The sequence below is a fragment of the Selaginella moellendorffii genome, unplaced genomic scaffold (genome assembly GCF_000143415.4).
Source record: "Selaginella moellendorffii unplaced genomic scaffold, v1.0 SELMOscaffold_87, whole genome shotgun sequence".
Lineage (NCBI taxonomy): Eukaryota > Viridiplantae > Streptophyta > Lycopodiopsida > Selaginellales > Selaginellaceae > Selaginella > Selaginella moellendorffii.
In genome coordinates, this window is record NW_003314348.1 from 225,527 (window position 1) to 252,330 (window position 26,804).

Sequence of the window (26,804 nt, forward strand, 5' to 3'; positions counted from 1 at the left end):
GATTAACACGAGATAAGAACAGTGAAGTAAAAATTCGCATTGCTGTGATAGACGGCTCAAGGTTTTTCCATACAAAACGTTTCTTTTCATACGCTCGACTGTGGTGAGGGAGACTCGGGAAGAAGGAGAAGAGTCTAGCCTGACCCGGGGAGCATTATCGACCAGTAATGGCTGTGTCCCATTGATTTATCGCGCTGCGGACCTGGATTATCGCTATGTCGCCCACTGACGATCGCCTCATTTTTTCTCAGTGGTGACTCCCACCGCCACACTGGTCACCTGGAAAGTTTTCACAAAGTTTAGAGATCTTTCCTACAGCAAGGAGCGCAAAGAAAGGAAAGAGATCATACTAGCTTGCCGGTTTCATCCATGGTCATGGGGTTCTCCACAACCACAGTCTGCGATGGTTGCCTCGTCGGCGCAGGCTGCGTGATAAGATACATTAGTGATCGAGTGCTATGTCAATCAAGCTGTGAAAATGGCTGATACCTCTGATACGGATGCGGGCTGGGGAAGGGGAGCGTAGGTTGGTCTTTGCACAGGGAGGGGCATTCTCGCGTTGCTGAGATGCTGGTCACACAGGGAGAAGTGGCGTGATAAGATCAAAACATAACGTCGCCCTCAAGAAAAGACTTACCGGTATCGTCGTGACATACTGGCAGAGCGCGCATTTCACCGATTGCGCTCCAAACGCATACATGAGAGTCGTATTACAGCCTCCGCAGCTAATATGCGCTACTTGGTTCGCTAAAATCACAAAACAAGTGCGTTAAGAAAACCAAAACCAAAGATAAACGAACGAAGAAAGGGACCACACCTTCCATCGCCAAGTTGATTGTGTGACAGCACGAGCACTGGACACTAGTGGCACCACGCACATACATGAGTAGCGTCCGGCATCCCCCACAAACGAGCTGAGCCATCTCGGTTCCTACAGGGACCACTCGCAAAACAAGACAAAGTCAACAAAAAACGTAGCAAGAGAAAAGATTTCTTTGCTTTTTTCTTTGATTTTTTTTTTTTTTTTCTTGATGGAAACCGACCTGGAGGAGGAACGGGAGTGACAGAGCTGCATAGCGCACAGCGGACATTCGTAGCACCTTGAGGATATACGAGCAAAGTCCTACATCCACCACAGATCAGCTGGCCTTGAGACCCTGCAAAACAATTTTGACAGACAACATAAGATAAGGGATGAGAGAGGAAACCAAAGACAAAGTAAAAGCGATGAAAGCGAAACGATTCGTTATCTCCCTCCCCCCTTTTCACGATTTCACGAGATTATGGAGCAGCGATCGGTCCGGGGGGAAATTCTGGAGAAATCGGGGCAAGAAGGGGGGAGCGATTGATTTCTCACCTGGCGGTGGCGGCATATGAGGCTGGGGAGCGTAGGGCACCAGCGGAACCGGCATTGGCGCGGAGATTCGCGTGAATCGCTGCCGATGAATCCGATGAATCGCGCGCCCGGAAATTCCGCCGAGAGATCGAAACAGGGCAACGATCTCCCCCAAAACTTCCCTGCAATGCGCCGATCCGATGGCGCTAGCGCCGCGCCAGGCGCCTCAGCTTCGTCGAAGCCAAACCCTACGCGTCGCCCGGGAGAGCTAAGCTTTGTGGTGAGAGCTTCTTTGAATCCATGAGAATTTTCGTCGAAAGCCTGATCAGCCAGCGCCAAGGCTTATCCACACCGTCCATCGCGACAATCGTAAACCGACGGCCGAGATGGGTTAGGTCTCCTCTTGAGTTGAATATTCTCAGCTTAGAACCCTAATTCTTCCATAGAAGAGGGCGATGAAGATCACGGCGCTGCTGCTGCTCAGGGCGAGCGATTCGGCAGCAGGATCATCGGCTTCCGGCAGCGACCCGGCGGTACTGGCAAATGCATCGGATGTGAGCCATTTCGGCTATTTCCAGCGCTCCAGCGCCAGAGAATTCATCATGTTTGTAGCTAGAACTCTCGCCAAGCGGACGCCGCAAGGGCAGCGGCATTCCGTGGAGCAGGATGGTAAGCGTTGATTTCCAGATCCAGTTTTCTCATTCTTTGCGTGTAGAGTATGTGGTGTATTGCTACAACAGGAATGGGCTTTGCGGGCTGGCGTTCACGGACAAGCAGTATCCAATGCGAAGTGCTTTCTCAGTAATTAACAAGGTGAGCAATCCAAATTCTTTTGTTCTTCTCTTGAGCATGATCATCGCTCAGGTGATCGATGAGTACATCCAAGCGTTTGGAAATTCCTGGAAATCAGTGACAACCGATAACACGGAACAATGGCCGGCTCTAAATCAAGCCTTGATGAAGTACCAGGTTGGTTGCTCCATTCCAGTTTTGCTCTTCAATCGTGAGATCTTTCCGTGAATTGCAGGATCCAATGGAAGCTGACAAGCTCATGAGGATCCAGAGGGATCTCGACGACACCAAAGTCATACTGGTACGTGACGCCATAGCTTAGCTTCCTTTCGACAAGGATTTATTTTTCTCCTTGTTTGTACAGCACAAGACCATAGAAAGCGTCCTCGCTCGAGGGGAAAAGCTCGACTCATTGGTGGAGAAGAGCTCTGATCTTAGCATGGCTTCCCAGGTATCCAAAATCTGTCTTTTCAATCGTATCAAACTCCCAGCCTGCAGATGTTTTACAAGCAAGCCAAGAAAACCAACCAGTGCTGCAGCATCTTGTGAGAGCGACGCGATTTTGATAAAACTCGCTATACATACCGTGTGTTGACGTAAGCTTGTATAATCTACCAGCACCTCAGAAAAGTATCTATCATCACTGTAATCAGCCAGATTCACGAAACTTCAAATCCATTCTTTTCTATCTTCCTGAAACAAGCTAGAAAAAAAGTTAAATCTTACAAGTAAGATCAGAGGTGTTCTTTCCATCACATAGACATTGCTTGCTCACAGCTCTGCAGCGCTTGGTTCGCGAAGTATCTCACGTCCACGTCCGGATCTTCGCTCAACTCCACCAAGCATGGGCGAATCGACTGCTCAACAACCTGGAAATACACATTAAAAAGTAGTCTCTAGAAAGCTTGAGAACTTCTGTGACTTTACCTCGCTGCCAACGATCGGGATAAACGATTGTAGGATCTTCGCCACGTTGAACTTCACGTTTGGAATCCTGTTACAATTTATTAATTCGACTTCTACCTTGGCTCGACGTACCTGTCTTTTGCAGCGTTGATCACGACTGGTAGCATCATCTGGCATGTCACTTCCGAGCCAACAACAGGGGCGAACAAAGAAATGGCATACAGTATCGTCAACCGGTATAAATAGTGAGGATTGTTAATCATCTCCAACACCTGAGAAAAGCATTACTTTCAAGAGATCTTCACACACAAAAAACTCATACCTGTGGAATAATATGTCTGCAAGCCCATTCTGTGCCAAACTCTTCGGTCAGCCTCTTCAGGTTGTTTGCGGCAGCTTCCCTGATAGAGCACACCTGGTACACGATTTGGTTGAGTGTCAACACTTGAGATTTCACGATTCAAACCTGATCTCCAAGCCAATGCATACACAAGGCACCAAGCTTGTCATCAAAGAATTCCACTCCCAGTTGGCTCGCAAGGAGTGGAATGTACTCAATAATAGCCAGCCGCACCCGCCAGTGTTTGTCTTCGGCCAGTTCCACAATCGCGGGTAGGAGAGATTGCGATAACAAGTCAATACCAATAACCTGTAACGAAAAGATCAACTCAAAACAATGAATCTTCGTTGGGCGAACTTGCCTTGTTGACTTGATCCAGCTTGCTTATGATGTTGAGCCTAACGTCAGGGAATTCATCCTTCAAAAGGGCCAAAAATATTGGTAAAAGTTGTTCGATTGTCGCGTCCTGCAAACCAAACTAATCAGCACAGGACGAAAGAGCACAAATTGCCTACTTTTCCAAGAACCGGTGCCATGCCCATTATTACAGAAGCCAAAGCCGCACGAACATGTTGTGACGAGTCTAGAGAAAGTTCCTGTTGGGAGTCAAAAGAAGGTCATGTCTGTGCACCACAGAAAAATCTCTCGGCTTACCTTTACACATGGTAGAATGCTTTGCATGGCAATCTCGGGCTGGACTATCTCACAAAACTTGGTCACTTTATCGGCTGCTGCTATTCTGACTTCCGCTTCGTTATCTCTTAAAAGTCGCACATAGGCGGGGACCAGATCAACCCTTTGCACATAAAAGAAAAGATCAACAATCCATCAGTGTCCCCAAGAAAAAGCCAATGTCAGTGGACAATACCTAGTACATTCCGGTCCAACAGTTTCACAGAGTTCATATAGTTGATTAGCAACCATATAACGTACCCGCCAGGACTTGTCCTGTAGAAACAAACACGCACCGCATCAGCAACAGGAACAATAAAAGAATGAGACATACTTGTGAGAAATTTAGTATGAGCGGCAACACACAGGCAATGCAGTCGCTTGTTTGTAGCAACCTTCCAAGCGCAGCACAGCCTTCAACAGCTAGAAGCCTGACCGAATCCTGCTCTGAAACATCGAAAAAGAAATTTGAGAAAAGAAAAAAAAAACAAAAAAAAATATTGGGAAAGCGTTGCTGATCATACCATCCTGTGTGAGGTCCCGAAAGACAGCCATGATATCGGTCTTTAGAAACGCAGGCTCGATGGTAGCAGCAAACTTCCCGAGGTTGGAGATGGCGGCCCTTCTCACCAAAGGCATATCGTCGTGACTTAGTTGGTTGTAGATGGTTCTCAATTCCGCTCGGAGAAGCTCCGGAGCGCTCGGGTAGACAATGTGTAGCAGTCCACACACCGACACTCTAGCCGTGAACCATTCTCCAGCCGCGAGCCTCTGCGAATCAAAGAGATCTCACGCCGTGAGCTCAATGTAGCTACAGATCTACGACCTTTACCTTGACAACCGGAGCAAACCATTCCACAAGATCGCGCTCGTTCATCACGCTGGCGATCTTGCATAGCGACGCCACCGCCTTCTCCCTCACCGCGCTCTCCTCCACATCGCACAGCGCCTCCAGCGGGGGTAGCAGAGAATGCGCGTACTCCACGCCCCCAACGTAGGGGACCAGATTCCCCAGCTCCTCGGCCATGGCAAGAAGAACCTCTTCATCGTCGTCGCTGCCGTCGGCGAGGAAGGGGATCAGCTCCCGCCGCGTCCGATCCTCGCCCAGAGCCCTAGCGATGGTGGACAGCCGGCGCACCGAGTTGATCCGGAGCTGGACGTCGTCGTTCTTGAGCTCGTCGATGAGCACTGCGATCGGATAGAGCGGCTCCTCCACCATTGCCGCCATAGCTCCCAGGAGAGAATCCACAAACCCTAGAACGGTATTAGTCCGCCAGGAGACTAGAATATGCCAATCGCGTCTTTTAATTTCTAGAATGGGTCCACCTGCAAATAAAAACTAGGCCTTCTAGAACTGATCTTTTCTTCATGCATTTCTTATTCCCATGCTTTTGATGTTCTTCGCAATGACTGCCACAGAACAGCTTGATCTTGATAGAGCCAACACTCAAATCTACATACCTTACTTGGGAGGGACGAGAAGCATCGAGGCTCAAACTCTCACAGCAAGCCATCACCAGATTCTTTCTCAAGTCACTGGAACGTAAAGTTTTTCATGAGAACTTCATAAAACGCTAATTTCTTTCTTTTCTACCTTAGTTTGTAGCGTGCCATGGATGCTGTTGTCTACGCCTTTAGTGCTTTCTCTGCAAGGCTAACACCAGATCAGGCCGAGAGATTGTCCAAGTTAAGTCTGTTCTCAGATAAATTCACTAAACAATGTTGTTCTTATTTCCTGAAATCTGAAACAAACAGAGGACAACGTTCCTACCTTAAATTCCAGAAGCCATAGAATATTCTTAAAATATTCCTGTGATTTATGTTATTTTTCTCTCTCTTGTGACCCAACTACATGCTAAAAGTTAAATAAGCCTCAAATAAAGGGAGTTTAAGCATGGAGAAAAATTGTGTAAGCGGCAATACTAACATTACAATTAATGGCTACACAAGAAAAGAAGCAATATAGCTTTATTGAATAATAATATGGTCATAGAAATAAAAGAATGAGAATAAAGTAAACAATTTAAATTATATACCAATATGGCTATAAAACTCAATTCTCCTTTTCTTTAAGAATGTCATTCAAGTTATATCTAAAACTTGGAAACATTTTTTTCATCTTTAGTCCACATAACCAATAATTCACAAATTGTCTTATAGAATTTTTTCACCAATTTTTTAGTAAGAATATTTATTGGATCAGCTTTCTTAGCATCAATCTCTAAGACTTGGATGATAGACTAATCCATGACATCACCATAGTGTAAACACAATTTAAATTTGCTTACATGAAATATTGGATGAATCTTTGAACTAACTAATAAATTGAAAATATAAACAAGATCCCCCATATGCTATAAAATTGTCCAAGGCCCACAATATAATGCATTGCCACCTCCTTTCAAATTAAATATCAACCTTTTCAAACTTCTTGATAAACAGTTGTAAAACCAATAACTTTCTAATGATTCCAACCAATAATCAACCTTTTAGCTCACAAATGTTTCATGATTAATACCATAATTTTTAGCATGTTTGATATAACAATGGTAATTATAGATACAAGATTGATTCAACCTTTAAGGGTGTGAAATAGGAAACCCTTAATAAAATTGATGGAATCCTTAATCTCCTTAATGTTGCTCTAAATCTCAGTAATCTAGCATCTTTATCACACAACAATATCATCAAAAAATTCTTCATCCTTATCAAAGGCATCATCCACTCTTCCACCACCCTAAAAGAACATATTGTTTTAATACCAATGAAACTAACAAAAGGTCAACCTCCCAACTTTTAAGGTGTTCATGTGTTTTGCATTTTTTTTGTCTTATTAAACTTATATGCCCTTTCTAACCCTAAACCCAAACTTAAATCCCACAGGTGTGGAATATTCTTGGAATATTCCCATGGTTTGTGTCCATCAGTTGGCTTCGGCGAGTCTCTAAGTTCAACGCAATCTGGAATCAACTTCTCCCCTCGGCAACGTTTACAATGTCATTGTTGGAATTCTAGACACCGGTAACACTCCTGTCTCTTCATAAGCTAGCATAGGAACAACCATCAGCCGTTCTCAGAAAGAATGGCTGCGAGATGAGCTTACTCATTTTTTGAGAAGTTTAGCCTGATCTCATTCTTGTACAAGAGTATACGCCAACATGGGACCCGTTCCAGGATGCTGGAAAGGAACTTGCATGAATCCAGCTGGAAAAAACGCATCCGCCATTATCAATTGAAACAGGTTTGCCAGCCTAAAGAAAAAAAAATTCAGTTACCTGGATCATGCTTGTGCTCGTTCTTTCGACGCTAGCCACTCACCATCTATGAGAACGCAAGGGACAAGATTGGTCACGGAACTCACACTGCCTCCACCGCGACTGGAAGGCTCGTTTCAAACACAAGTATGAAACGAGGAACTGCCCAAGGTGGTGCACCGTTATCAAGGCTTGCAGCTTACAAAGTTTGCTGGGGTATCACCTGTGACGAGGCTGATATTTTACCTGGATTCGACAATGAAATAAATGATGGAGTTGGATATCATCTCAATCTCGGTCGGGGGAAATCCACTTCGATATAGCATCGATGGATTAGCAATTGGAGCTTACCACGCATTTTTGTCACTGCAGCTGCTGGAAACTTTGGCACTTGTTACTATGAAATTGCAAATGGTGCACCTTGGCTCTTCCAAGTACGATTGATCGAAAAATCACGGAGGATAGATCATTCTTGAGAACTTACTTGTTTTCTATTTCTTTTCTTCATCAAGTTTGCGCGAGCTCAACCTCTGTACATTGAGGAATTGCGGTCGTTTATGCGAGTGATGGTTTTTCCTTTCTTAAAAACATTGTAGTTATCTTTCTCGAGATGTTTTTCTAATCACGATATACCTTTCTATTTTATCCTCCACTATTTTACTGTTATTTTGTAAAAAGGTTAACATGAAAATAGAATATTAAATTAAATAGATTGGCGTTAAATTAGCAGCATTAGGATAATTTAATGCCGCCCCTTAATTGCAAGCAAAAACTATCTTTTCGTCATGGTCTCCATTTTGCTTTTCATGTTCTTCACAGTGACTGCCGCAACGCAGCTTGATGGAACCAATATTTACATAGCTTACTTGGGAGGGACGAGAAGCATTGAGGCTCAAACTATCACAACAAGCCATCATCAAATTCTTTCTCAAGTCACTGGAACGTAAAGTTTTTTCATGAAAAGCAGGACTCCACAAATCACTAATTTCTTTCTTTTCTACCTTAGTTTGGAGTCTGCCATGGACGCCATTGTCTACAGCTACAGCCACGGCTTTAGTGGTTTTTCTGCAAAGCTAACACCAGATCAGGCCGAGGCATTATCAAGTTAAGTCTGTGATCATGGAGAGGTTCACTAAACAATTTTGTTCTTACCAGAGTTTCCTGAAATACTGAGCGTTTATCCCAGTAAGACGTATCACATCCAGACAACTCGTTCGTGGGACTTCGTTGGCTTGAGCGAGTCTCTAAGTTCGGAGCAATCAGGAATCGAGTTCTTACCCCATGAACGTTACGATGTCATTGTAGGAGTTCTAGACAGCGGTATCACTCCTCTTGCCCCTTCATATGCTAGCATAGGAACAACCGTCAGCGTTCTCGGACAGAAAGTCTGCGAGACAAGCTTACTCATTCTTCGAGAAGTTGATCTTGATCTCGTTCTTGTACAGGAGTGTGGCCAGAATCCAAGAGCTTCCACGATGCCGACATGAGACCCGTTCCAGGACGATGGAAAGGAACTTGCATGAATCCAGCTGGTACAAACGCATCTGCCATTATCAAATGCAACAGGTGAAAAGAAAAAACATAGCAAACTTAACACCAATACACTAACCTGAATCATCTTTACAGGAAGCTTGTCGGTGCTCGTACTTTCGACGCTCACGGCTCACACGTCTATGAGAATGCCAGGGACGGCACTGGTCACGGAACTCACGCTGCATCCACTGCGACTGGAAGGCTCGTTGCAAACGCAAGTGTGAATGGAGTTGCCCGAGGAACTGCCCGTGGTGGTGCACCGTTATCAAGGCTTGCGGCTTATAAAGTTTGCTGGGGTTTCATCTGTGACGAGGCTGATATTTTAGCTGGATTTGACACTGCAATACACGATGGAGTTGATATTATCTCAATCTCAGTTGGGAGAAGCCCGCATAGATATAGTACTGATGGATTAGCAATTGGAGCTTACCATGCCGTGGAGAGAGGCATTGCCGTTGCAGCACCTGCTGGAAACTTCGATTTTTTTATCTATCAAATTGCAAATGGCGCACCTTGGCTCTTCACAGTTGCTGCAAGCACGATTGATCGAAAAATCACAGAGGTTAAGATCTTTCAGAATAAAAATGAGGACTTATTTTTTCTTTTTTTTCTTTTATGTTCTTACCTGTTGTGCAGAATAATCAGACCGACAATTATAAACCAGCTCCAGTTATGGCTCCATTCTCCTTGACTGGACCAAACAGCTTGGATGCAAGTATCATAAAGGTGAGCATTAGAAGCAAAGCATTGTTTCATAGATGACTTACACAGATGATTTACATGAGCGACTTTTGTAGCCCGATATCACTGCTCCTGGTGTTGATATTCTAGCAGCCTGGCCAACCAACATTCCAGTTCATGGTACCAATGCAACTTACGGTGAATACTCACTTCTCTCGGGGACATCGATGGCCACTCCACACGTTGGGGGAGCATTAGCATTCCTCAAGTCGATCCATCCGAAATGGAGCCCCGCAGCACTAAAATCTGCACTCATGACAACAGGTAAACTCATCAAACAATTGCGAAAGATGATCATCAACGATTCAATGCAGCAAGCACCCTGGATAACACAAACGCCACAATCACGAGAGGAAACGCCCCATCCAATCCATTCAGCTTTGGCTCTGGCATCATCCAGCCCGCAAAAGCAGTCGATCCAGGACTAATCTATGATATCCATCCAGAAGACTACATACAATATCTCTGGAGCATCAACTATACCTCCGTCGAGATCCAGCACATGACTGGCAGCCATTGCCCCAAACACTCCACGGATTTCAGCCTCAACTATCCCTCCATCGCGATCGACAAGCTTGCGCCGGGCGCCAGCCGCACAATCTCAAGGATCGTCACGAATGTAGGCACCGGAAGATCTTCCTACACTGTCGCCGTGGCGCCGCCGAGCGATGCCGCGCTTGCCATCGCCGTGAACCCTAAAACCCTAGATTTCTTCTTCACTGGCCAGAAGCTCTCTTACACAGTCACGCTATCTTTGAATAAGGAAGCGGCGGGAAAGAGCTGGATATTCTCTGCTTTGACTTGGACCGATGGCACCCATCAAGTACGAAGCCCCATTGCTGTGTCCTCTAGCTGATGATCAAAGTGAAAATAAAATTTAGGTCTTGGAAGACCGCTAGGTCATTGTGGATCTTCACTTCTTGCAGCGTCATCGATTCTTCCGCGTGGATGAACTACTGCTTTCCTGGATCGGCTAGAACTTTTGATCCATTGGATGAGCCACGGATCGGCTAAGAACTAGCGCTTAATCGATTCTCCGCGTGGATGAGCTTCTCCTCGGCTAGAAATCACAAATGTAAGTGTTCTTCTCTTTTAGAAGCTTCATTCCACTCTCTCTTTCCATGAAGTGTTTCTTGCGGGAGGTTCACATCCAAAGTTTTCCATCGCGGCCACGAAAACTATCACCGCCTCGTCCACAGCGGCATTGCTTGCTGCTCTAAAGGCTTGTAGCGGCCGGGCAACGAAAGAAGATGCCACAGAAGTTAATGGAAGGCTTGTCAAGGCCAAGTCTCTGCAAGAAGGTATGGAAATTCATTCTCAGGCTGGCTGCTTACGGGACGTGTTCGTGGCTAGCAGCTTGGTGGACATGTACGCGAAGTGTGGAAGCCTGGAAAAGGCTCGCAACGTTTTCGAGGCGATGCCTTGGCAGAACGTTGTGTCATGGAACGCGCTGATGCTCGGGTATGCTGAGAATGGGGAAGAGGAGGCATGTGTGAACTTACTTTCGTGTTTAGTGCCGAGGCTTCGATCACCGAGAACTTACGCGATTGCTCTCAAGGCTTGCAACAAATTAGCAGCAAAGGAAGAAGGCCAGAGCTATGGTGAACAGGAGCTTGTCAAAATCAAGAGCCTGGAGACGGGTATGAGGTTGCATTGTCAGGCTGCTCGGAGTGGTTTTGACGCGGAAATTTTTGTTGCTGGCAGCTTGATTGATATGTATGCCAAGTGTCGGAGCTTGCGGGATGCTCGCAAAGTTTTTGATACGATTCCTTGCTACGACGTGGTGTGTTGGAACTCGCTCATGTCGGGCTACATTGAAAACGGTGAGGGAGGCACAGCTTTGGCATTGTTTGATTGTCTTGGCAGTTTAGCGGATAGTCTAAGCTATGTTGTTGCTTTCAGAGCTTGCGCTGGTCTGGCAGTGGAAGAAGAAGCTAAGAAAGGCAGTGTGAAGTGGGAATCGCTTCAAAGAGGTACCAACCTTCACCTTGATTATACAAAACGACTTGGGAATAATGGTGATTGTAAGCTTCAGGTGGTCACCAGCATTATAACTATGTACTCAAAGTGTGGATCCATGGTGGAGGCTCGTAGAGTATTTGATGGTCTCGAGCGAAACACTCACGATGCGGTTTCATGGACAGCGCTTATGTTTGGGTACGTCGAGAACAAGCAGGAACTCCAGGCTTTGGAACTTTTCGTAAGCATGGCCAAAGTTTGTCGACCAAACGCGCGGGCGTTTGTGGTTGCACTCAAGGCTTGCACTCGAGTAGCTGCGAACGAAGGTGGCAAGGTCGTTGCTGGGGACACGATTGTGAAGGTCAGAGCTTTGGAAAATGGGATGGAGATACACCGCAGAGCTGCAACCGATGGATTCGACAAGAACACCATTGTCTCCAACGCGGTGGTGGAAATGTACGCACAGTGTGGGAGCCTAGTCGATGCTCGGGCAGTCCTGGACAGGATGGTGGAACACGACGAGGCGTCCTGGAATGCCTTGCTTCTCGGCTACTCTCAAAGCGGCGAGCAGGAACTGGCTCTGGAGCTCTTTGAGCTGCTGAGCTCTTCGGGAAGAAGCGGCGGCCGTCCGGCTTACGCTGCTGCACTGAAGTGCTGCGCTGAACTGGCCGCTAAGGAAGATGGCAGGACGGTCGACGGGAAGCTCGTCAAGCTCGGCTCTCTGGGGAAAGTTATGAGGATCCACTCGCAGGCTGTGAAGATCGAGCTCGACTCGGACAGGTTTCTAGCCAGCGCGCTGGTTGATACGTATGCCAAGTGTGGGAGCGTGCTGGACGCTCGAAGAGTTTTCGACAGCATGGTGCTCGAGGGCCAGGACGACTTGGTTTTGTGGACTTCGATCATGCTGGCTCACGCCGACAACGGTGAAGGGAGAGTGACTTTGGAGCTCTTCTCGCGGATCAAAAGCCAGCCTTGGTGGTCGCCGCGGGATCCTCAGACAATGGTCGCGGCGCTCAAAGCTTCCGGGAGCAGTGAAGTGGCGTCGCTGGAGAGCGCTCGGCGGATCCATGCGGAAGCTTGCCGGCACGGCCTGATCGAGCGCGACGAAGCTCTGGCGAGCTGCCTGGTGGACGCGTATGGAAGGCTCGGAAGATCCGGCGACTCCCAGCAGGTATTCGACTCCATTCCCGTGAAAGATCCACTGACTTGGACGGCGCTGGTGGCCGGTTACAGCCGCGTGGGAGATCCGGAGCTCGTCTTTCGCTGGTTTCGCAAGATGGTCGACGAGAAGATCATCCCGGACGCCATCGCTTGCGTGTGCGTGCTCGCGGCTTGCAGCCACGCCGGCCTCGTCGACAGAGGCCGGGAGTTTGTACGCGAGATGGAGGCGAAGTTTGGGATCAAGCCCGACATCCGGCACTACTCGTGCGTGATCGACATGCTGGGGCGAGCAAACCGGCTGGAAGAAGGTCTGGCGATGGCGGAGACGATGCCGGTGGATCCAAATGCGGTGACTTGGACGACGCTGCTGGGCGCTTGCGCCAAGTGGAAGAACGCGACGCTGGGGAAGATCGCGTTTGAGAGATCCAGGCAAACGCATCCCTCAAACTTCCAGTTGATGGCAAACATCTACGCTTAGGAAACTCAAGAGCCCTAATTTTCTGACAATATAAAGGTTCTTGTTTAAATGATCCATAAAAGTGAATTTAGGGCAATAGGGCAGTTAGGGTTTATCGATTCTCTCCTTTTTACTATTTAACGCGAGGTATAACAGCGGAGGGTGTTTGTTCGAGCTTCTAGGCGCTGGGAATCCCATGGCAAGGTGAGTGCTTTGGAGCTTGCTAGATCGAGGGATGGGGCGGAGGAGCCAGAAGAGCGCCATTGCGAATCGAGAAGGGGGAGCTGCCGGGGAGGAGGAGGCGACCCACAAGCCCAGGAAATCGAAATCCGGGAGGACTGGGAGCAAGGGCGGAAGGCCGAGAACTAGGGATCAGGAGGAGCCGTGTAGCTCGTCGCGGGCGGAGGCGGAGAGGGAGGCGAGGCGGCGGAGGAAGAAAATGCGCGGCACGCCCATCGGCCATTGTGTGAGCAATGCCGACGCCACTGCCACCGCCAAGATCATGAAGCAAGTCAAGTACTACCTTAACTCTATGAAGTTGGAGCAAAGCTTCATCGATGCCTACGCCAACGATGGCTGGAAGGGACAGAGGTAAGAATAAAAAAGGCTAGAACTTTCTTCTTCTTTCCTTGCTTGCCTTCCTCTCTAGAACTCATGAGTTCGTTTGTTTTCTTGCAGCCGAGAGAAAGTTCGGCCCGAGAAGGAACTCGAGAGGGCTACCGCAAAGATACTCGGCTGGAAGCTCAAAATCCGGAAGGCCGTCCAGGAGCTCGATAAGATGTGCTTGGAAGGCTCGATTCTAGACTCGGCTTTTGACGCTGATGGACAACTTGACTACCAAGAGGTATGTATCGCTTGTTCGTCCTAGTTTTAGATTCTCTTTTCCTCTGACTCTTGCAGATTTTCTGTGCCAAATGCCACTCTCACGAGGCGGAAGTGGACAATGACATTATTCTTTGCGATGGTTTTTGCAACCGAGGATTCCATCAAAAGTGCCTGAATCCACCACTAGCAACGGAGGACAGTTAAGTGTTTTCTCTTTTCTCGCAAGCGAACGCTCGTATTTAGACTCTGTGTGCAGTTCCTCCCGGTGACGAAGGCTGGATGTGCCCGATCTGCGATTGCAAGTCGGACTGCGCATCGTTTCTAAACGACCACTTAGGCACGGACTTCGATGTCGAGATGAGCTGGGAGGTGAAGTACTCCTTTCGTCTTTACTCGTTTCTCGCTAAGAGCTAGCGTTTCTTTGCCAGAAATTTTTCCCCGAGGCAGTTGAAGGTAGTAATACTATTGTAGCTGACGATGCGGTCCAGGATCTTCCATCCGAGGACTCTGACGACGATGACTATGATCCGGATAACAAAGATAAGGAACAGGAAAAGCTTGCCAACGGCAAGGGAGCTAAAGCCAACGAAGCTGGGGAAGAACAGGATCAAGCAGGAGACGATGACGACGAAAACGACGATAGCAGTGGCGATGACTCCGGGGGTGGTGATGACTCCGACTCCGACGATGGAACGACCGACTTATCCGGCGAGGAGCCTCTCTCGGCTGCGGAGGAGGACGAGGACGAGAAAGAGAAAGAGGGAGACGAGGAAGGCGGCGGCAGCAAGAAAGACTCGGACGAAGTGTCCGGCAAGAGGCGGCGGAGAGACGTAGATTACAGAAAGCTCCACGATGTGAGTACTTCTTCTCTCCAGAAATGAAAGCCTCGCACTGTTTCGTGTGAGTGCTTTAGACAGCACGAAGCTTTTCTCGGGGATTCATTCGGGTGTGGGCCTGTAGGAGATGTTTGGAGTGGAGTACGAATGGGCCGAGGCTTTCCAGAGCGAGGACGAGGACTACGGCCCTTTGAAGAGGCCCAGGAAGCAACGAAGCGAGAGAAAAACCGATAGAAACGAGCAAAACCAAGACCACGGCGAGAACCAGGATGGTTTCAGCGATAAGTCGAAGAGAATTCCTCCGGAAGCTGTACAGGTTTGTGCTTGTTATCTCCAAGCGCTTGGCTTGTTTTCGATCGAAACTTTCCAACTTTGCAGAGATTGAGAGAAGCTTTCGACCGGGACCAGCTTCCCTCGCGGGATAGCAAGGAAGCGATCGCAAAAGAGCTGGGCCTCTCTTACAGGAAAGTAAGTTCGTGCTTCGATGTTCGTCGCTTCTTTGTTCTTGCTTAGCTCTTCTTCCACAGGTGGACGTGTGGTTTAAGAACGTAAGAACGCAAGCCTTGAAGAAGGCCAAGAGCGACGAGGCCGAGAACCAAACGCTGCTCACTCAAGTCAGCCAGGCGGAGCTCAAGCTCGAGGATTTAAAGAGAGCTATGGAGGCTGTGCGGCACTTGGAGGTGCTCAAGCTCTCGTCATACGCGCAGGGCTTCTACGAGAACTCGGTTGTGGACGTCAACCGTGGAAAGAGGCTCGTCTACATGCCAGTAGCCGAGGTTGTAGAACAAGGTGGCACCAATCCATTGTAAAATAGATAGAAACTTACATAGAGAACTCGCTAAGTTCTTTGATCTATTCTCACTTTCCTCGCTGGAAATCTACACGGCTCCTGCTGGATCCCCCCTCGTAGCTCTCTCGAGTCCCGGATCCACCGCTGGCTTTCATGGTTCCTCCTCCGCTACGATCACTCGGCTTCTTCCCGCGCTTCACTTCGCTGAGATACGAGTTGAGCCCGAATGGATCCTGGTCCTTCTCGTCCTTCTCAAACTCCACCGGCTTCTCCCTGGGAGCGCGCTGCTCGGTCGCCCCGGCGAATCCCTTGTCCGGCCGGAACCGGTCCGTCTTGAGCTTCTCCAGGTCCTCCTCGCCTCCATACATCTCCGAGTCCGCGTCCTTCTTGGGCCTGTGAAGACCACCGATGCTCGGGTGGCTCGTGAACAGCCCGGTTGTGTAGACGCTGTAAGTGTCGTCGGCCGCGAATCCAGAGTCCATGCCTTGCTCCTGGTTGAAGAGCCGCTGGTCGTAGAGAACCTGCTCGCCACCGCTCGACTTAACGTTGGCCATGCCGAGAGCAACCTTCTCGGTGATATCCCTGTCCCTGTCCCTGGTGAGCTTGCTCTTCTTCCCCCCGGCCGCATCCTTGGCCTCGAGCCGCCGCTCTCTCTCGCGCTCGCGCTTTCTGTCCATCCGGATCGCCTCCCTCTTCTGCCGCTCCGCTCTCTCCTCCCGGTCCTCCCGGTCCTCCTCTCGCTCTTCTCGCTCCTCTCGCTCCTCCTCCACTGCTACTGCTCGGCCCCCGCCCCTGTCCGGCGCCACCACCCCTGCTCTCTCCATCCGCGACTTCTGCGCCAGGGCTCGCAGCTCCTGCTCCTTCTTCTCCTTCTCCTTGAGCGTGATCTCGCGCTGGATCTTGGACCGCATCGTGACCGCCTCGCGGGCCTTCTGCTCCGCGACGTAGAGCGCCTCAGACAGCTTCGCGAAGTTGTCGTTGATCTGGACCTCCTGGAGGCCGCGGCCATCGGCGGCCAGGCGCTTGTCGAGCGGGATGGTGTATCCTTTCGGGTTCTTCCAGTTGGAGATGCACGGCGGGATCTTCCAGTCCTGCTGGTCCTTCACCGTCACAGGCCGGGGTGGCGAGTGCATCACCGGCACCGGCGGCGACCCCGACGGCTTTGGAACTCTCTTGTGCTTGAACTTTGGCGGCTCGAGTGGATCCACGGGCATCTCCACCATCTTGATAGTCCTCTCCTTAGCTCCAGAGTTAAACGCGGACGAGAGCTGCGAGGGAGTGTACTTGATGTAAGACGGCCCGGAGCTCGCCGATGGAACGTTCTTGGGCTGCGCGGCCGCCAGCCTCTCGTGGACGATCTTCTCCAGCGCCATCTTCGTCCTCTCGGTTGTCTCCTTGATCTCATCCTCGCCCGGCTTGGCCGAGGGAACCTCGCTGGGGAGCTTGGGGACAAGATCCCTGTGCTGGGTGTAGACGATCTTGGAAGAATTCTCGCCCTGCTTCACCACCGCGTCATACCTCACGTTCCCCTGCGCGTCCACGGTCGTGGGCAGCACCGAATTGTTGTGCTTGTCGTGCTTCTTGCCCATCTCCAGCGGGAACTGGGCGAGATGGATCTCCGGGAAGGCGCCGCCATCGCCGAAATCCTCAACCCTCTTCGGCACGAAGCCAGAGCGCTTGCCATAGGGCGGCGGCTCCTTGTGCTTGCTCACTGCCTGCGGCCTGATTACCTCGAGACGGCTCTGGTACCACGATTGGGAGGCGACGTCGTCCACGCGCTGCTGCTCCACGGCGCTCTTCGGAGGTGGAAGGCGGCTCAGCAGCGCCATAGCCTCGATCCTTAGAACCCTAAAATTCTATAACCCTAATGAGTAATGGTCTCTTTAAATAGTCTCCAAAAAGCTTTGATTCCAAAAAATATTATTGGCACCGTTAGTCTCTACCGTTGATTCTATTTCTTGGGCTTCAATGCGATGAGTGGATCTCCATAGCCAACCGGCACTATAGAAAAAACAAAGGATTTTTTTAATCTCGAATCGAATCGAATAGAGCTCGATATTTACCTCCGTCTTCCCAAAGAACTTTGATCACATCTCCAGACGTTTCGCTCTGCAAAACAAGTGCATAAACAAGGAAGCTCTCTAGCGGCCAAAATAAAAAAGGATTTTGCGAAGTTACCTCCACTGCTGTTTGAGTTCCAAATTGCTCCAAGTAACACACGACTTGGCCCTCCTTCACCGTCTGGCCCTGCAAAGATCAAGGCAAAGTTTTCCTCCTTTTTTCTTGTTATTCGATCGATCGGACTTACCTCTTGGCAAAGAGGTGCACCAAACTTTCCTTTCACTAAACGAGATCGTCGAAACAGACCAACCTGTGCGTTCTCAGTAAGAATCGATCGATCTAAGAAGGAGAAGATAGTAAGTAGTACCTTTGGAGCATTAACGAAGACCACTCCGGTCTCCGCGGCTGCCTTTTGGAGCTCGTCATAAGCAACAGCCTTGGACATCATCGGCGAAACTTTGGAAGTTTTCGCGGCCGGTTTTGATGGAGCAGCCGGCTTGCTAGAAACCGGTGCTGCCGCTGGTGCCGCCACTGGTGGAGCAGCGACTGACGCCGCCGGAGGAGGCTTTGGAGCAGGAACGCTTCTTCTCATGTGAAGGTTAAACGCGCCAACCTGAGAGAGACAAAGAACAAAAATTCCATTCATCGATCAAATGAATGAAGAAAGCAAGAAAGCGTTACTACCTTGACATTAAGCTCCGCGATCTTCGTCTCATCGCAAACTTCTCTGAGGAGGGTGTGGATCTACGTGAAACCAAGAGGAAAAGATTTGTTTTCTTTCAAGATCTAGAGGCAGCAAGCTTACTTCCGCAGAGGTCGGGATCACCGGCTCCAGCTCCTCGATTTCTAGAAGAAAAAGGTCAGCAAAAAAGTAGAGGAAGAAAAAGAGAAAACAAGGAAAAAAGAGGTCCAATTTTTTGTCTTGACTTACTCGTCGCGACACAAAAGACTCGCTGGCTCCTCCGTGCCCAGCATTGCCTCACGGAGACTCTAGAAATGCTGATAATGGCGCTGGATCCATACGAAACCTGGCATGCGTCCAGTGACGAGCTCGCGGGCGAGAATTGAGCTTGCAACACTGCATTTGGGCGGACCAGAGGAGCAACATTAGAGATCGAGAGCAAGATCAGAGAAACTCACAGGACGACGCGGCCATCTCTAAGCGTTCCCCCACTTTCCCGAGCAAGCACAACGATCTAGGGCTTTAAGGGCTTTAGTAACCAGCGATCATTCCAATGCAGGGAACCGACGGCCCTGGCCACGCCACGTGGCATTGTTCAAATTGATCATTAACTGTTTACTTGAGAGGTTTAGCGTTAACTAATGAAAATGGGCATTTGGTCTAGTGGTATGATTCTCGCTTAGGGTGCGAGAGGTCCCGAGTTCAATTCTCGGAATGCCCCAAGATCATCCATTTTTTCATTTTGACAAAACAAAGCAAGTTATTTCCAGTCCGCCACCTTTCTCTTCTCAAGCACATAGCAAATCTATCAAGCGCCACCAATTTTCTTGAGCGCCTCACAGACGTGCCGCATCTTTGGCCGCTGCTCCGACGCCAGCGCCACGCAGCTCAACGCAATCCGCAAGAACTCGGACACGTCCCTCTGCTGTGGAGCAATGCCGTGCATGAGCGTCGGATCCAGCAGCTCAAACACCGGCCTCTTCCCCTCCCACATCTTGTGCGCCCATTCCACCAGCGGCATCGTCTCGCTCGCGGCGGTACCGGCGGTATTAGCCGCGGTGCCGCCGGCGGCAGCGGTGGTGGTGGGCGTCGCCGCCTTGGATCCCGTCGTCGGCGTCGGCGTCGGCGTCGATGGCGTCCTTGGCGTCGACGGAGTGGCCGCCGGCGTCGTGGGTGGCGTCGTGGGCGCGGTCGTGGGCGTTGTCGATGGCGGCGTCGTGGATCCATTCGAGCTTCCAACATTCGTGGAGGACGCCGCCACCATTTGCTGCTGGATCAAGTGCTGCTGGAATTGCAGCTGCCACTGCTGGAGCTCCTGCTGCTTGAGGTGCTGCGTCGCGCTCTTGCCGGTGATGAGCTCCAGCATCACCAGCCCAAACGAGTAGACGTCCCACTTTTGCGTCGGCTTGGAGCTCGCGAGCCGTGCCTCGGGTGGCCGGTAAGCCTCCGTCTCCAGGTGCCCGGCTCGAAACTCGCTGTAGTCCGCCTCCACGGACACGCCCGAGTTGAGACCCGTGCCGCCGGCGGCACCCAGGACTACCGCGGCGGTAGCCAGCGACGCCGACGTGTTTGCGTTGCGGCTGCCCGACCTCGAGTTCTCTGCGCTGCCCGAGATGGTGATGAGCCGGCTCAGCCCAAAGTCGGAGATGAAGGCGTCCATGTTGGAGCTCAGGAGGATGTTCTTGGGGCGGATGTCGCCGTGGATGTATTTCTTGGGCCCGCATTCGTGGATGTGAGCCAAGCCCTCGGAAACCCTCCTCGCGATTCTCACTCGCTCCGCCCACGTCAAGGATGTGAGCGAGTAGGGAGCAATCTGGCCTGAAAGAAATCATATCGCGCGGTATCAGAAGCCATCACAAGTAATGCCGCGCGGCAAGCTTTGATCCATAACTATACCGCGCGGCACCAACAGGCAAGAAGGGAGAGGAAGGGTCTCTTACCGTGGAGCGCGGTGGCGAGGCTACCATTGGGAATGTAGTCGTAGACGAGGAGCTTCTCATCGGGGCCGCTGTAGTAGGCTCGCAGCTTGACGATGCAAGGGTGACGGATGCGCCCAAGGATCTGGACCTCGGTGTCGAAGAGCTTCTGCTTGCGCGGTACGCCGGCCGCGCCGCCGCCGCTGTCCGCCGCCAGCCGGCGTACCGCCAGCGTCACGCCGCTCTCCAGGACAGCCTTGTAGACAATGCCGCCAGATCCGCCTTTGCTGATGACATAGGCCGAGGCGCGGAGAAGATCCTCGAGGTCGAACGTAAGGCGATCGTTGCGATCGTTCTCGAACAGCACCAGCTCGCCCTCGGTGCCGGATTCATCCCCGAGCCAGTCGGATCCATCGCCGCAGCAGCAGCAGCAGATGCCCCAGAGGCAGCAGTGATCCGGAGGCTCGCTGCTGCCACTGGAATCGCCTCCAGGAGATCGAGCTCCACGATTCTTGTGCCGCAGCTTCAAGTAGCGGCAAATCCTGTTCCTCCGGAAGCAGTAGATGAAAACCAGACCCAGGAGAACGATCCCCACGGCATCCCCCACCACAATGGCAAGAATCTCCTTGACGCTCAGCCCTTGCCCCTTGCTCTTGGCCGCCCTGCTGTTCTTGCCGTTCGCTGCCGACGGTACCGCACGGTGAGACGCCCGCGGCGCCGGCGCGCCGCACGGACGACGCAGCGGTGCACCGCACAGACCGGCATTGCCGTTGAACGCCGCGCGCGGCACACCGTGGAGCTCACGCGGGATCGGACCGCTGAGATTGTTCCGCGAAAGATCCAGGCTGGCGGTACTTAGATTCTGGGGTATATGCCCCGAGAGGATATTCCCGGAGAGATTGAGATGCTCGAGCTCCTTCGTCCCGCCCAGGCCCGGAGGAATCGCGCCCTCGAGGAGATTGTTGCTGAGATCAATGTACTCCAGATTCACGAGTGCGGCGAGGTCGCGAGGGAGAGCCCCGGACAGGCGATTGTTGCCGAGGATCATCTTGTGGAGAGTCTGTATGCGCGTGATTTCTTGAGGGATCCCGCCCGAGAAGCTGTTGTTGCGGAGATTGATCCGCTGGAGCTGCGACAGCGCCTGGAGATCCCTGGGAATGGAACCGGAGAGAGATTTGTCCGGGAGATTGATACCCACGACCCGGTGCTCGTGCTCAATCGTGCTGCACAGGACCCCATTCCAGCGGCAGTGGAGGGCGTCGCTGGGATCCCATTCGCCCAGCGTGCCCAGTGGATCGCTGGAGATGGCAGCCTTGAATGCCAGGAGCGCATACCTGTCCGAGTTGTGGGCGCTAGTGGGCTGGAGTAGAAGAGCGAGCAGAATCACGGCGACCCAGCATTCCATCCCCAAGTTAGCCGCCATAGCCAGGAAGAACACGAGCTTGCTGTCATTCTTCCGAGAACTCCGGAGGGCCCGAGGAAGAAGAACACATGATAGAAGCAATGGATTTAAGAGGAAGACAAGCCAGGGATTGGATGAGGGATGTGTATATCCCTTGGAAGTCAAGCACCACTTTCCAGGATCGATCTAGAGGGAGCCCAGAGAACTTTTCTCACTTAAAAAACCAGGGAACTTGACTTGGAAGAAAGAAGAGAATGACGAATTTCTTGGAAGAACAACCAAAACAACCTTGGAAGACGAAGAAGAATCGATCTCGATGTCGCGCAATTGTTGTTGCTGTTCGTGTGTTGGTGGCAGCCTACCCCTGAATGCGACAATCTCTGGCACCCCCACGCAGCTTTTTGCAGTGACAGAACACACACCCTGCTAAGTTAGATAGATCTCGCCCCTTTGCTTGGCAATTTAGGATGGATCGATCTATCTCTCGGTCGATCGATCGCGTCGCCGGCAAACCAACAGCAGCAGCAGCAGTGAGCCCACTTGGATCTGGCAGGATCCCAATTGCCAGCTCAAAGCAATCCAAATTGTGATCGAGCAGCATAAAAACAAGAGTCCCCCCTGTCAAAATCGCGGAGTTTTCTTTTCGATGATCATGTGATCATACCAAATGCCGCTGGAGGGCATTTGCCTAGTCGGGATTTTTTTATCATCTGTATGATTGACTGCCGGTTTTAGTTCTCCTCCGTGACGTCGATGCGCACCAGCAAGCATGTTGAGAACATTCTTGATTGATCAAATCATGGCTAAAAACTATTGCAAATTCAGGACTCCGGGGGATCTAGCTACCAACGATGTTCTTATTGTAAATTTTACCGTAGTGATCGAAAAGCTATCTATCCATCCTTCCTAGACCTGTATGGACGAAATATCACAAAACAAGGCCACAAGAACAAGACAATGATTGCGCGCTTACATTGAAACCCTCCTCTCGCAGGCACCGGAGATGGACATCGATCCACTTGCCGCAAGCGTCCTCGCCGTGCTCGGCAATGCATTCGTCCCGCAATTTCTTGGTATCAGGGCAAGCGCAGCAAATCTTCTTTTTTGGAGCCGCCGCTCCAGCTCCGCCCGATCCAGCTGCCGCCGCCGGAGCCGCTGCTCCAGCTGCTGGCTCCGCCAGCGCTCCCGGCGATCGCTCAACTATCTCCTGCTTCATCTTGCCCTAATTTCCCAAGGGTATAACGTTGGTACATTCTTTAGTTCCCAAGGTATATTCGTTGCCCTAAAACCCAAAAACCCTATCCCACGAGCCGGAGCATAAAATCGTGCCACCATTTCTTTAAGAAGGGCGAGGAGGGCTCTTTACACTTACCCGTCCCTGCCGAGGGTGAGGCGACAGGTTTATGACCGTATGGGATGACCTGTCGTGCTGACTTTTTTGTATGGACACATCGTATGTGGGAATCACAGCAGTCTTTTACTTGAAAGGCTGCTTCTCACTAATTTTTGGAGCCTCGTAATGGGGCACACAAAAATCTCCACTACAAAACCCTAACGTGCCACGTCACATTTTTCTAAATTGCCACGTCTTCACTCGTTAATGTTGATGTTCCTCAGGAGCACGTATGGATCGGAGGTTCCCGGATCGAGTCTCTCGGCAGCCCGAGCCGCCAGCGTGGCCTCGCTGTGGATCTGGCACGAGCCAACGATGGAGCGCCACGTGGCGGGATCCGGCGGGAAGGGCATCCCGTCCGCCAGCTCCTGGGCCTCGGCGAGCTTGCCCGCGCGGCCCAGGATGTCGACCATGCACACGTAGTGCTCCGGAATGGGGGTGATCCAATGGTCGCGGATCATCGAGAAGAAGTAATCCCTGGCCATGTCTAGCAGACCCAAGTGGCTGCAAGCCGTGAGCGTTGCCACAAACACCACATCATTTGCTCCAATCCCAAAGCCTTGCATTTCGTGAAATAGTGATATCGCCTCCGCGGCATGCCCTTCCAGAGCATACGCCCCAATCAATGTGTTCCAGGACACAAGGCCTGGCTCTGGCATCTTTTCAAAGATCCCCCTGGCATCAAAAAGATGCCCGTTCCTGGCATATGCCGCGAGAAGATTGTTCCACGCCCAAACATCGTGTCTGGGCATGGCATCGAACACAATCTTCGCCGTTTTGGTTTGGCCGACGTGTCCGTACGTTGCGGCCAGCGACGTCCACGCGGATATCCCCCGCCCGGTGAGAAGATTAAACATAATCTGGCTCTCCTCTACGTGACCAGCCCGGGCATATGCTTGGAACAATGCATTATACGGCACGAACTCAAAGTACGGCATTCGCTCCAGCAGAATCTTTGCCTCTGTGAGGCATCCGTGCAAGGAATATCCCACCACCATGGCGTTCCAAGACAGAAGCTCTCGCTTTGGGACCGAATCAAACAGGGACTTTGCGCGAGAGAAATCCCCTCGCACGGCATTTGCAGTGATTGTGGTGTTCCAAGTTACCACGTCCCGCTCGGGAATCTTCTCAAACACCTGTTGGGCGAGAGCCAAGTGCCCGGCCATTCCGTACGCCGTGAGAACACAGTTCCACGATACTAGCGTCCTCTCGGGCATCTCATCGAAGACCATCTTCGAGGCCGCGGCGTCCTCGTTGTGTGGAATCAAGGCATTCCAGGAGGCAACGTTCCACTGCGGCATTCGATCAAAGACCTCGCCACTCTCGCGGGCCTGCCCCTCCTGCGCGTACCCAGTGAGGAGCGCGTTCCAGGATCCCAGATTTCTTTCAGGGATTCGCGCGAAGAACTCTCTCGCTTCGCCCGGCAATCCACTCGCGGCAAACGTCCCAATGACGCTGTTCCATGTCACGAGATTGTGCGCGGGCATTCGCTGGAACATTGCCAGCGAGCCGTGGATTTGCCCAGCCTCGGCAATTGCTGCGACCATCGTCGTCCAGGACGCCACATCCTTGATCCTCATCGCGTGGAACGCAACCTCGGCGCCGCGGAGATCGCCCGCCGCGATGTGAGCATTGAGCATCGCATTGGAGGCAAACACATCCGGATCCTCCATCTCGTCGAAGATCTTCCTGGCACGACCGACATGCCCATGCCGGGAATACGCCGTGAGGATGGTGTTGATCGAGAACTCGTTGCGCTGCGGCATCCGGTCGAAGAGATCCGCCGCGCGATCCAGCCTCTCCCCGATCGCCAGCGCCCCCAGCATGATGTTCCATGAGAACTGGTTCCTGCCCTGGATTCCATCGAAGATTTCCTGCGCGGTCTCGAGGCTCCCGCACATCCCATACATCCGCACGAGGAGATTCGAGAGATAGACACTGCGGCGGAGCTCCGGAGAGCACCAGATCTGTGCGTGGAGAAGCCTGCCCTGGTGGAGATCCTGGGCGGAGGCGCAGTGCTGGAGGAGACGGCCCCATGAGCGAAGATTAGGGCACTCCAGTGTCAGCCCAGAAAGAGTACGGAGCTGGCGGACATAGCTATTTGGCCATCGTGGCGGATAAATCCATCGTGTCAAGAACCCTAAAAAGCAGCGGCGGCCGCGCGAGAAAGATCCCGAGGTATGTCTTTCGATCCCACATTTTGGGTCTGCAAGACCAAATCTCGCCCGCATTCAGTCCAGATCTCGCGATTTTCTGTTTTTTTTTTTGCTCAAATTGTAGCTAGCATTTCATTAGCTCTGAGCTTCTCGCGAATGAGTTCTTCGCATTTCTCAACTAGTTTCTTTCAGTTCTTCGCCCTCTTTTCATCCGTTTTGATGTAGATTTCCAGATTCTCGGTTGTTCTTAGAAGACTTCTTCGTGACAGCTCTAGTCATATTCGTATCAGCTTCTTGTTCTAAAGATTTCGTCAAGTGTTCTTCGCCTGACTTCCTTCGTCCTTCGATTTCGTCACAGAGACGAGCTTGTTTGATGGCAACCAGCGCGCAGCTTCCAGCGGACGAACACATGACTCGCGAGGACCACCGCTGCTCCCCGCCGCGAGCCGCGAACCACGCGCACCTCAAGAACCTCAAGAAGGGCGTGGAGCGCAAGGACCGCCACCCTTCCACCGGGATCAATCCCTCGCCTAAGAAATCTGGCCGCGGGGGGCGATTCACCTGGGAGGGCTCCTCCCACGCCGACGACTACGCCGCCAGTTACGATGACAACAACGCGCTGGACAAGAACGATCCAAACTACGTCGACGAGGAGGAGGAAGAAATCCATGCCGCGGCCGAGATCGAGGGGAAAAAGGAGTGCGCAGACGCTCCTCCCAAAGCTGCTCCAGATGCTACCACTACCACTGTTGCTGCCACAGCCTGACGATCAAGATCAAGTCAATAACTAGCAGCAAGTCTCGGACAAATCATGTAAATAGAAGATCAAAGCATTCTCGAACTAAAGGGTTTGATGCTTCTTGGTTGTAAAGATTGTAACAAGTCTGTAGAGTTTAAGATCTATGGTGCAATTGCCACTGATCAGGTGGCCATGGCCAACAGCCCCGAGACAAATGCGATAGTTAGCGTTTAGGGGTTAAACTCGGGGTTAAACTCGGTGATGATGCGAGATACACGTAGAGAAAAGAAGAGATAAAAGATAAAACTAACAGGATCATGGCACTTCATAGATATGGCTCTGGATTTAACGACATGAAAGACGTGACAGCAATCGACTTAAAGTATTTCCTCAGGCTGGATTATAGTCTTGCTAGAGAGGTGGACCTTTGGCCAGAGTTACCGAGTTGCTTCAGGTTAAGTTTTTTCTTGTCTAAAAGTTCTTGAATCAAAATTGATACAACAGGGAAGTGATGAAAGAGTACCATGACCAGGTCTCAGCCTTTGGACACTGCTTGCTCGACAATATTTCCAAGGGCCTTGGCCTGGATAATAGTTACGATCCTAACGTAATGGGCGAGAAGATCATATGCATCATGAACTACTATCTTCCATACCACACACCGGAGCTCGTCAATTAGAGGTAAATTTCCTTTTTTCTCAATACCAATCTAAGTTTCCAGATAATGACGAATGCAAAAATATAAGAGCGCCGAGCACCGAGTTCGAGCACACCCTGAGAAGTCGCGATTGTCCGTGGTTGCGTTTTTTGGGCCTGGAATGGACACAGTGGTCGGTCCCCTGCCAGAGATGGT

The 26,804-nt window shown here is 51.0% G+C and overlaps 11 protein-coding genes, 1 long non-coding RNA gene and 1 other non-coding gene across 17 annotated transcripts; 6 read left to right on the forward strand and 7 right to left on the reverse strand.

Moving 5' to 3' along the window:
* Positions 1 to 15: 15 nt before the first annotated feature.
* LOC9636335 (protein LOL1) lies at positions 16 to 1,661 on the reverse strand. The gene is made up of 7 exons (XM_002988243.2): positions 1,358 to 1,661; positions 1,044 to 1,157; positions 818 to 931; positions 638 to 747; positions 490 to 570; positions 351 to 425; positions 16 to 279 (listed from the first exon to the last, which is right to left on the reverse strand). The coding sequence occupies exons 1-7, from the start codon at positions 1,410 to 1,412 to the stop codon at positions 238 to 240; spliced, it is 591 nt and encodes a 196-aa protein (XP_002988289.1). The 5' UTR covers positions 1,413 to 1,661; the 3' UTR covers positions 16 to 237.
* Positions 1,662 to 1,751: 90 nt separating this feature from the next.
* LOC112341633 (VAMP-like protein YKT61) lies at positions 1,752 to 2,804 on the forward strand. The gene is made up of 6 exons (XM_024662135.1): positions 1,752 to 2,005; positions 2,052 to 2,149; positions 2,201 to 2,305; positions 2,364 to 2,429; positions 2,493 to 2,579; positions 2,627 to 2,804. The coding sequence occupies exons 1-6, from the start codon at positions 1,792 to 1,794 to the stop codon at positions 2,675 to 2,677; spliced, it is 621 nt and encodes a 206-aa protein (XP_024517903.1). The 5' UTR covers positions 1,752 to 1,791; the 3' UTR covers positions 2,678 to 2,804.
* On the reverse strand, positions 2,431 to 5,328 carry LOC9636336 (serine/threonine-protein phosphatase 2A 65 kDa regulatory subunit A beta isoform). 2 transcript variants are annotated; one of them, XM_024662117.1, is made up of 13 exons: positions 4,879 to 5,328; positions 4,571 to 4,817; positions 4,381 to 4,493; positions 4,243 to 4,322; positions 4,029 to 4,170; positions 3,890 to 3,970; positions 3,736 to 3,840; positions 3,501 to 3,683; positions 3,357 to 3,449; positions 3,167 to 3,306; positions 3,056 to 3,122; positions 2,855 to 2,997; positions 2,431 to 2,771 (listed from the first exon to the last, which is right to left on the reverse strand). In XM_024662117.1, the coding sequence occupies exons 1-12, from the start codon at positions 5,272 to 5,274 to the stop codon at positions 2,881 to 2,883; spliced, it is 1,764 nt and encodes a 587-aa protein (XP_024517885.1). In that variant the 5' UTR covers positions 5,275 to 5,328; the 3' UTR covers positions 2,431 to 2,771; positions 2,855 to 2,880. The 2 variants fall into 2 exon arrangements, with proteins under 2 accessions (XP_024517885.1, XP_024517884.1); XM_024662116.1 differs by lacking the exon at positions 2,431 to 2,771 and having other exon boundaries at positions 2,787 to 2,997.
* A 2,970-nt stretch (positions 5,329 to 8,298) lies between these two features.
* On the reverse strand, positions 8,299 to 8,837 carry LOC112341634. The gene is made up of 3 exons (XR_002990627.1): positions 8,705 to 8,837; positions 8,453 to 8,647; positions 8,299 to 8,365 (listed from the first exon to the last, which is right to left on the reverse strand). It is a non-coding gene; the product is annotated as an uncharacterized LOC112341634 (long non-coding RNA).
* A 1,239-nt stretch (positions 8,838 to 10,076) lies between these two features.
* LOC112341601 (pentatricopeptide repeat-containing protein DOT4, chloroplastic-like) lies at positions 10,077 to 11,628 on the forward strand. Its single transcript, XM_024661995.1, has 3 exons — positions 10,077 to 10,397; positions 10,671 to 11,527; positions 11,610 to 11,628. Exons 1-3 carry the CDS (start codon positions 10,077 to 10,079, stop codon positions 11,626 to 11,628), a joined length of 1,197 nt encoding a protein of 398 aa, XP_024517763.1.
* LOC112341630 (putative pentatricopeptide repeat-containing protein At5g09950) lies at positions 10,449 to 13,221 on the forward strand. 4 transcript variants are annotated; one of them, XM_024662127.1, is made up of 7 exons: positions 10,449 to 10,649; positions 10,702 to 10,875; positions 10,931 to 11,214; positions 11,279 to 11,397; positions 11,477 to 11,547; positions 11,610 to 12,704; positions 12,767 to 13,221. In XM_024662127.1, exons 6-7 carry the CDS (start codon positions 11,631 to 11,633, stop codon positions 13,112 to 13,114), a joined length of 1,422 nt encoding a protein of 473 aa, XP_024517895.1. In that variant the 5' UTR covers positions 10,449 to 10,649; positions 10,702 to 10,875; positions 10,931 to 11,214; positions 11,279 to 11,397; positions 11,477 to 11,547; positions 11,610 to 11,630; the 3' UTR covers positions 13,115 to 13,221. The 4 variants fall into 4 exon arrangements, with proteins under 4 accessions (XP_024517895.1, XP_024517892.1, XP_024517894.1 ...); XM_024662124.1 differs by having other exon boundaries at positions 10,931 to 11,035; positions 11,089 to 11,214; positions 11,610 to 13,221; XM_024662126.1 differs by having other exon boundaries at positions 11,604 to 13,221.
* A 52-nt stretch (positions 13,222 to 13,273) lies between these two features.
* On the forward strand, positions 13,274 to 15,667 carry LOC9662677 (homeobox protein HAT3.1). The gene is made up of 8 exons (XM_002988146.2): positions 13,274 to 13,742; positions 13,830 to 13,995; positions 14,052 to 14,175; positions 14,233 to 14,345; positions 14,405 to 14,830; positions 14,937 to 15,128; positions 15,191 to 15,280; positions 15,340 to 15,667. The coding sequence occupies exons 1-8, from the start codon at positions 13,387 to 13,389 to the stop codon at positions 15,619 to 15,621; spliced, it is 1,749 nt and encodes a 582-aa protein (XP_002988192.1). The 5' UTR covers positions 13,274 to 13,386; the 3' UTR covers positions 15,622 to 15,667.
* On the reverse strand, positions 15,593 to 17,463 carry LOC9662678 (SNW/SKI-interacting protein A). The gene has a single exon (XM_002988245.2). It carries the CDS (start codon positions 17,429 to 17,431, stop codon positions 15,671 to 15,673), a length of 1,761 nt encoding a protein of 586 aa, XP_002988291.1. The 5' UTR covers positions 17,432 to 17,463; the 3' UTR covers positions 15,593 to 15,670.
* A 7-nt stretch (positions 17,464 to 17,470) lies between these two features.
* Positions 17,471 to 18,898, reverse strand: LOC112341632 (biotin carboxyl carrier protein of acetyl-CoA carboxylase-like). The gene is made up of 9 exons (XM_024662134.1): positions 18,804 to 18,898; positions 18,595 to 18,741; positions 18,469 to 18,509; positions 18,348 to 18,407; positions 18,031 to 18,276; positions 17,911 to 17,973; positions 17,781 to 17,849; positions 17,666 to 17,711; positions 17,471 to 17,603 (listed from the first exon to the last, which is right to left on the reverse strand). The coding sequence occupies exons 1-9, from the start codon at positions 18,817 to 18,819 to the stop codon at positions 17,554 to 17,556; spliced, it is 738 nt and encodes a 245-aa protein (XP_024517902.1). The 5' UTR covers positions 18,820 to 18,898; the 3' UTR covers positions 17,471 to 17,553.
* A 96-nt stretch (positions 18,899 to 18,994) lies between these two features.
* TRNAP-AGG lies at positions 18,995 to 19,066 on the forward strand. The gene has a single exon. It is a non-coding gene; the product is annotated as a tRNA-Pro (tRNA).
* LOC9636338 (receptor protein kinase-like protein ZAR1) lies at positions 19,015 to 23,078 on the reverse strand. The gene is made up of 3 exons (XM_024662112.1): positions 22,637 to 23,078; positions 20,286 to 22,575; positions 19,015 to 20,163 (listed from the first exon to the last, which is right to left on the reverse strand). The coding sequence occupies exons 2-3, from the start codon at positions 21,682 to 21,684 to the stop codon at positions 19,154 to 19,156; spliced, it is 2,409 nt and encodes an 802-aa protein (XP_024517880.1). The 5' UTR covers positions 21,685 to 22,575; positions 22,637 to 23,078; the 3' UTR covers positions 19,015 to 19,153.
* A 175-nt stretch (positions 23,079 to 23,253) lies between these two features.
* LOC9636340 (pentatricopeptide repeat-containing protein At4g02750) lies at positions 23,254 to 25,287 on the reverse strand. The gene has a single exon (XM_002988248.2). It carries the CDS (start codon positions 25,285 to 25,287, stop codon positions 23,254 to 23,256), a length of 2,034 nt encoding a protein of 677 aa, XP_002988294.2.
* On the forward strand, positions 25,145 to 26,083 carry LOC9636342. Its single transcript, XM_002988147.2, has 2 exons — positions 25,145 to 25,234; positions 25,571 to 26,083. The coding sequence occupies exon 2, from the start codon at positions 25,586 to 25,588 to the stop codon at positions 25,976 to 25,978; it is 393 nt and encodes a 130-aa protein (XP_002988193.1). The 5' UTR covers positions 25,145 to 25,234; positions 25,571 to 25,585; the 3' UTR covers positions 25,979 to 26,083.
* The last annotated feature ends 721 nt before the right edge of the window (positions 26,084 to 26,804 follow it).

What these genes read in the sequence shown, in the direction of transcription:
- LOC9636335 (XM_002988243.2), bottom strand. Translation starts at nt 1,412, where the DNA reads ATGCCGGTTCCGCTGGTGCCCTACGCTCCCCAGCCTCATATGCCGCCA. An exon ending in TCATATGCCGCCACCGCCAG is followed by an intron (nt 1,158 to 1,357) that starts GTGAGAAATCAA and finishes ATTGTTTTGCAG; the next exon opens with GGTCTCAAGGCCAGCTGATC. An exon ending in CACTCCCGTTCCTCCTCCAG is followed by an intron (nt 932 to 1,043) that starts GTCGGTTTCCAT and finishes TGGTCCCTGTAG; the next exon opens with GAACCGAGATGGCTCAGCTC.
- LOC112341633 (XM_024662135.1), top strand. Translation starts at nt 1,792, where the DNA reads ATGAAGATCACGGCGCTGCTGCTGCTCAGGGCGAGCGATTCGGCAGCA. An exon ending in GCATTCCGTGGAGCAGGATG is followed by an intron (nt 2,006 to 2,051) that starts GTAAGCGTTGAT and finishes CTTTGCGTGTAG; the next exon opens with AGTATGTGGTGTATTGCTAC. An exon ending in CTTTCTCAGTAATTAACAAG is followed by an intron (nt 2,150 to 2,200) that starts GTGAGCAATCCA and finishes ATCATCGCTCAG; the next exon opens with GTGATCGATGAGTACATCCA.
- LOC9636336 (XM_024662117.1), bottom strand. Translation starts at nt 5,274, where the DNA reads ATGGCGGCAATGGTGGAGGAGCCGCTCTATCCGATCGCAGTGCTCATC. An exon ending in TCGGGACCTCACACAGGATG is followed by an intron (nt 4,494 to 4,570) that starts GTATGATCAGCA and finishes TCGATGTTTCAG; the next exon opens with AGCAGGATTCGGTCAGGCTT. An exon ending in TCCCGATCGTTGGCAGCGAG is followed by an intron (nt 2,998 to 3,055) that starts GTAAAGTCACAG and finishes GTGTATTTCCAG; the next exon opens with GTTGTTGAGCAGTCGATTCG.
- LOC112341601 (XM_024661995.1), top strand. Translation starts at nt 10,077, where the DNA reads ATGACTGGCAGCCATTGCCCCAAACACTCCACGGATTTCAGCCTCAAC. An exon ending in GGACCGATGGCACCCATCAA is followed by an intron (nt 10,398 to 10,670) that starts GTACGAAGCCCC and finishes CTTCTCTTTTAG; the next exon opens with AAGCTTCATTCCACTCTCTC.
- LOC112341630 (XM_024662126.1), top strand. Translation starts at nt 11,631, where the DNA reads ATGTACTCAAAGTGTGGATCCATGGTGGAGGCTCGTAGAGTATTTGAT.
- LOC9662677 (XM_002988146.2), top strand. Translation starts at nt 13,387, where the DNA reads ATGGGGCGGAGGAGCCAGAAGAGCGCCATTGCGAATCGAGAAGGGGGA. An exon ending in ATTACAGAAAGCTCCACGAT is followed by an intron (nt 14,831 to 14,936) that starts GTGAGTACTTCT and finishes GTGGGCCTGTAG; the next exon opens with GAGATGTTTGGAGTGGAGTA. An exon ending in TTCCTCCGGAAGCTGTACAG is followed by an intron (nt 15,129 to 15,190) that starts GTTTGTGCTTGT and finishes CCAACTTTGCAG; the next exon opens with AGATTGAGAGAAGCTTTCGA.
- LOC9662678 (XM_002988245.2), bottom strand. Translation starts at nt 17,431, where the DNA reads ATGGCGCTGCTGAGCCGCCTTCCACCTCCGAAGAGCGCCGTGGAGCAG.
- LOC112341632 (XM_024662134.1), bottom strand. An exon ending in TGATCCCGACCTCTGCGGAA is followed by an intron (nt 18,408 to 18,468) that starts GTAAGCTTGCTG and finishes GGTTTCACGTAG; the next exon opens with ATCCACACCCTCCTCAGAGA. An exon ending in TCGCGGAGCTTAATGTCAAG is followed by an intron (nt 18,277 to 18,347) that starts GTAGTAACGCTT and finishes TGTCTCTCTCAG; the next exon opens with GTTGGCGCGTTTAACCTTCA.
- LOC9636338 (XM_024662112.1), bottom strand. Translation starts at nt 21,684, where the DNA reads ATGGCGGCTAACTTGGGGATGGAATGCTGGGTCGCCGTGATTCTGCTC. An exon ending in CCTCGCCACCGCGCTCCACG is followed by an intron (nt 20,164 to 20,285) that starts GTAAGAGACCCT and finishes GATTTCTTTCAG; the next exon opens with GCCAGATTGCTCCCTACTCG.
- LOC9636340 (XM_002988248.2), bottom strand. Translation starts at nt 25,287, where the DNA reads ATGCGGGCGAGATTTGGTCTTGCAGACCCAAAATGTGGGATCGAAAGA.
- LOC9636342 (XM_002988147.2), top strand. Translation starts at nt 25,586, where the DNA reads ATGGCAACCAGCGCGCAGCTTCCAGCGGACGAACACATGACTCGCGAG.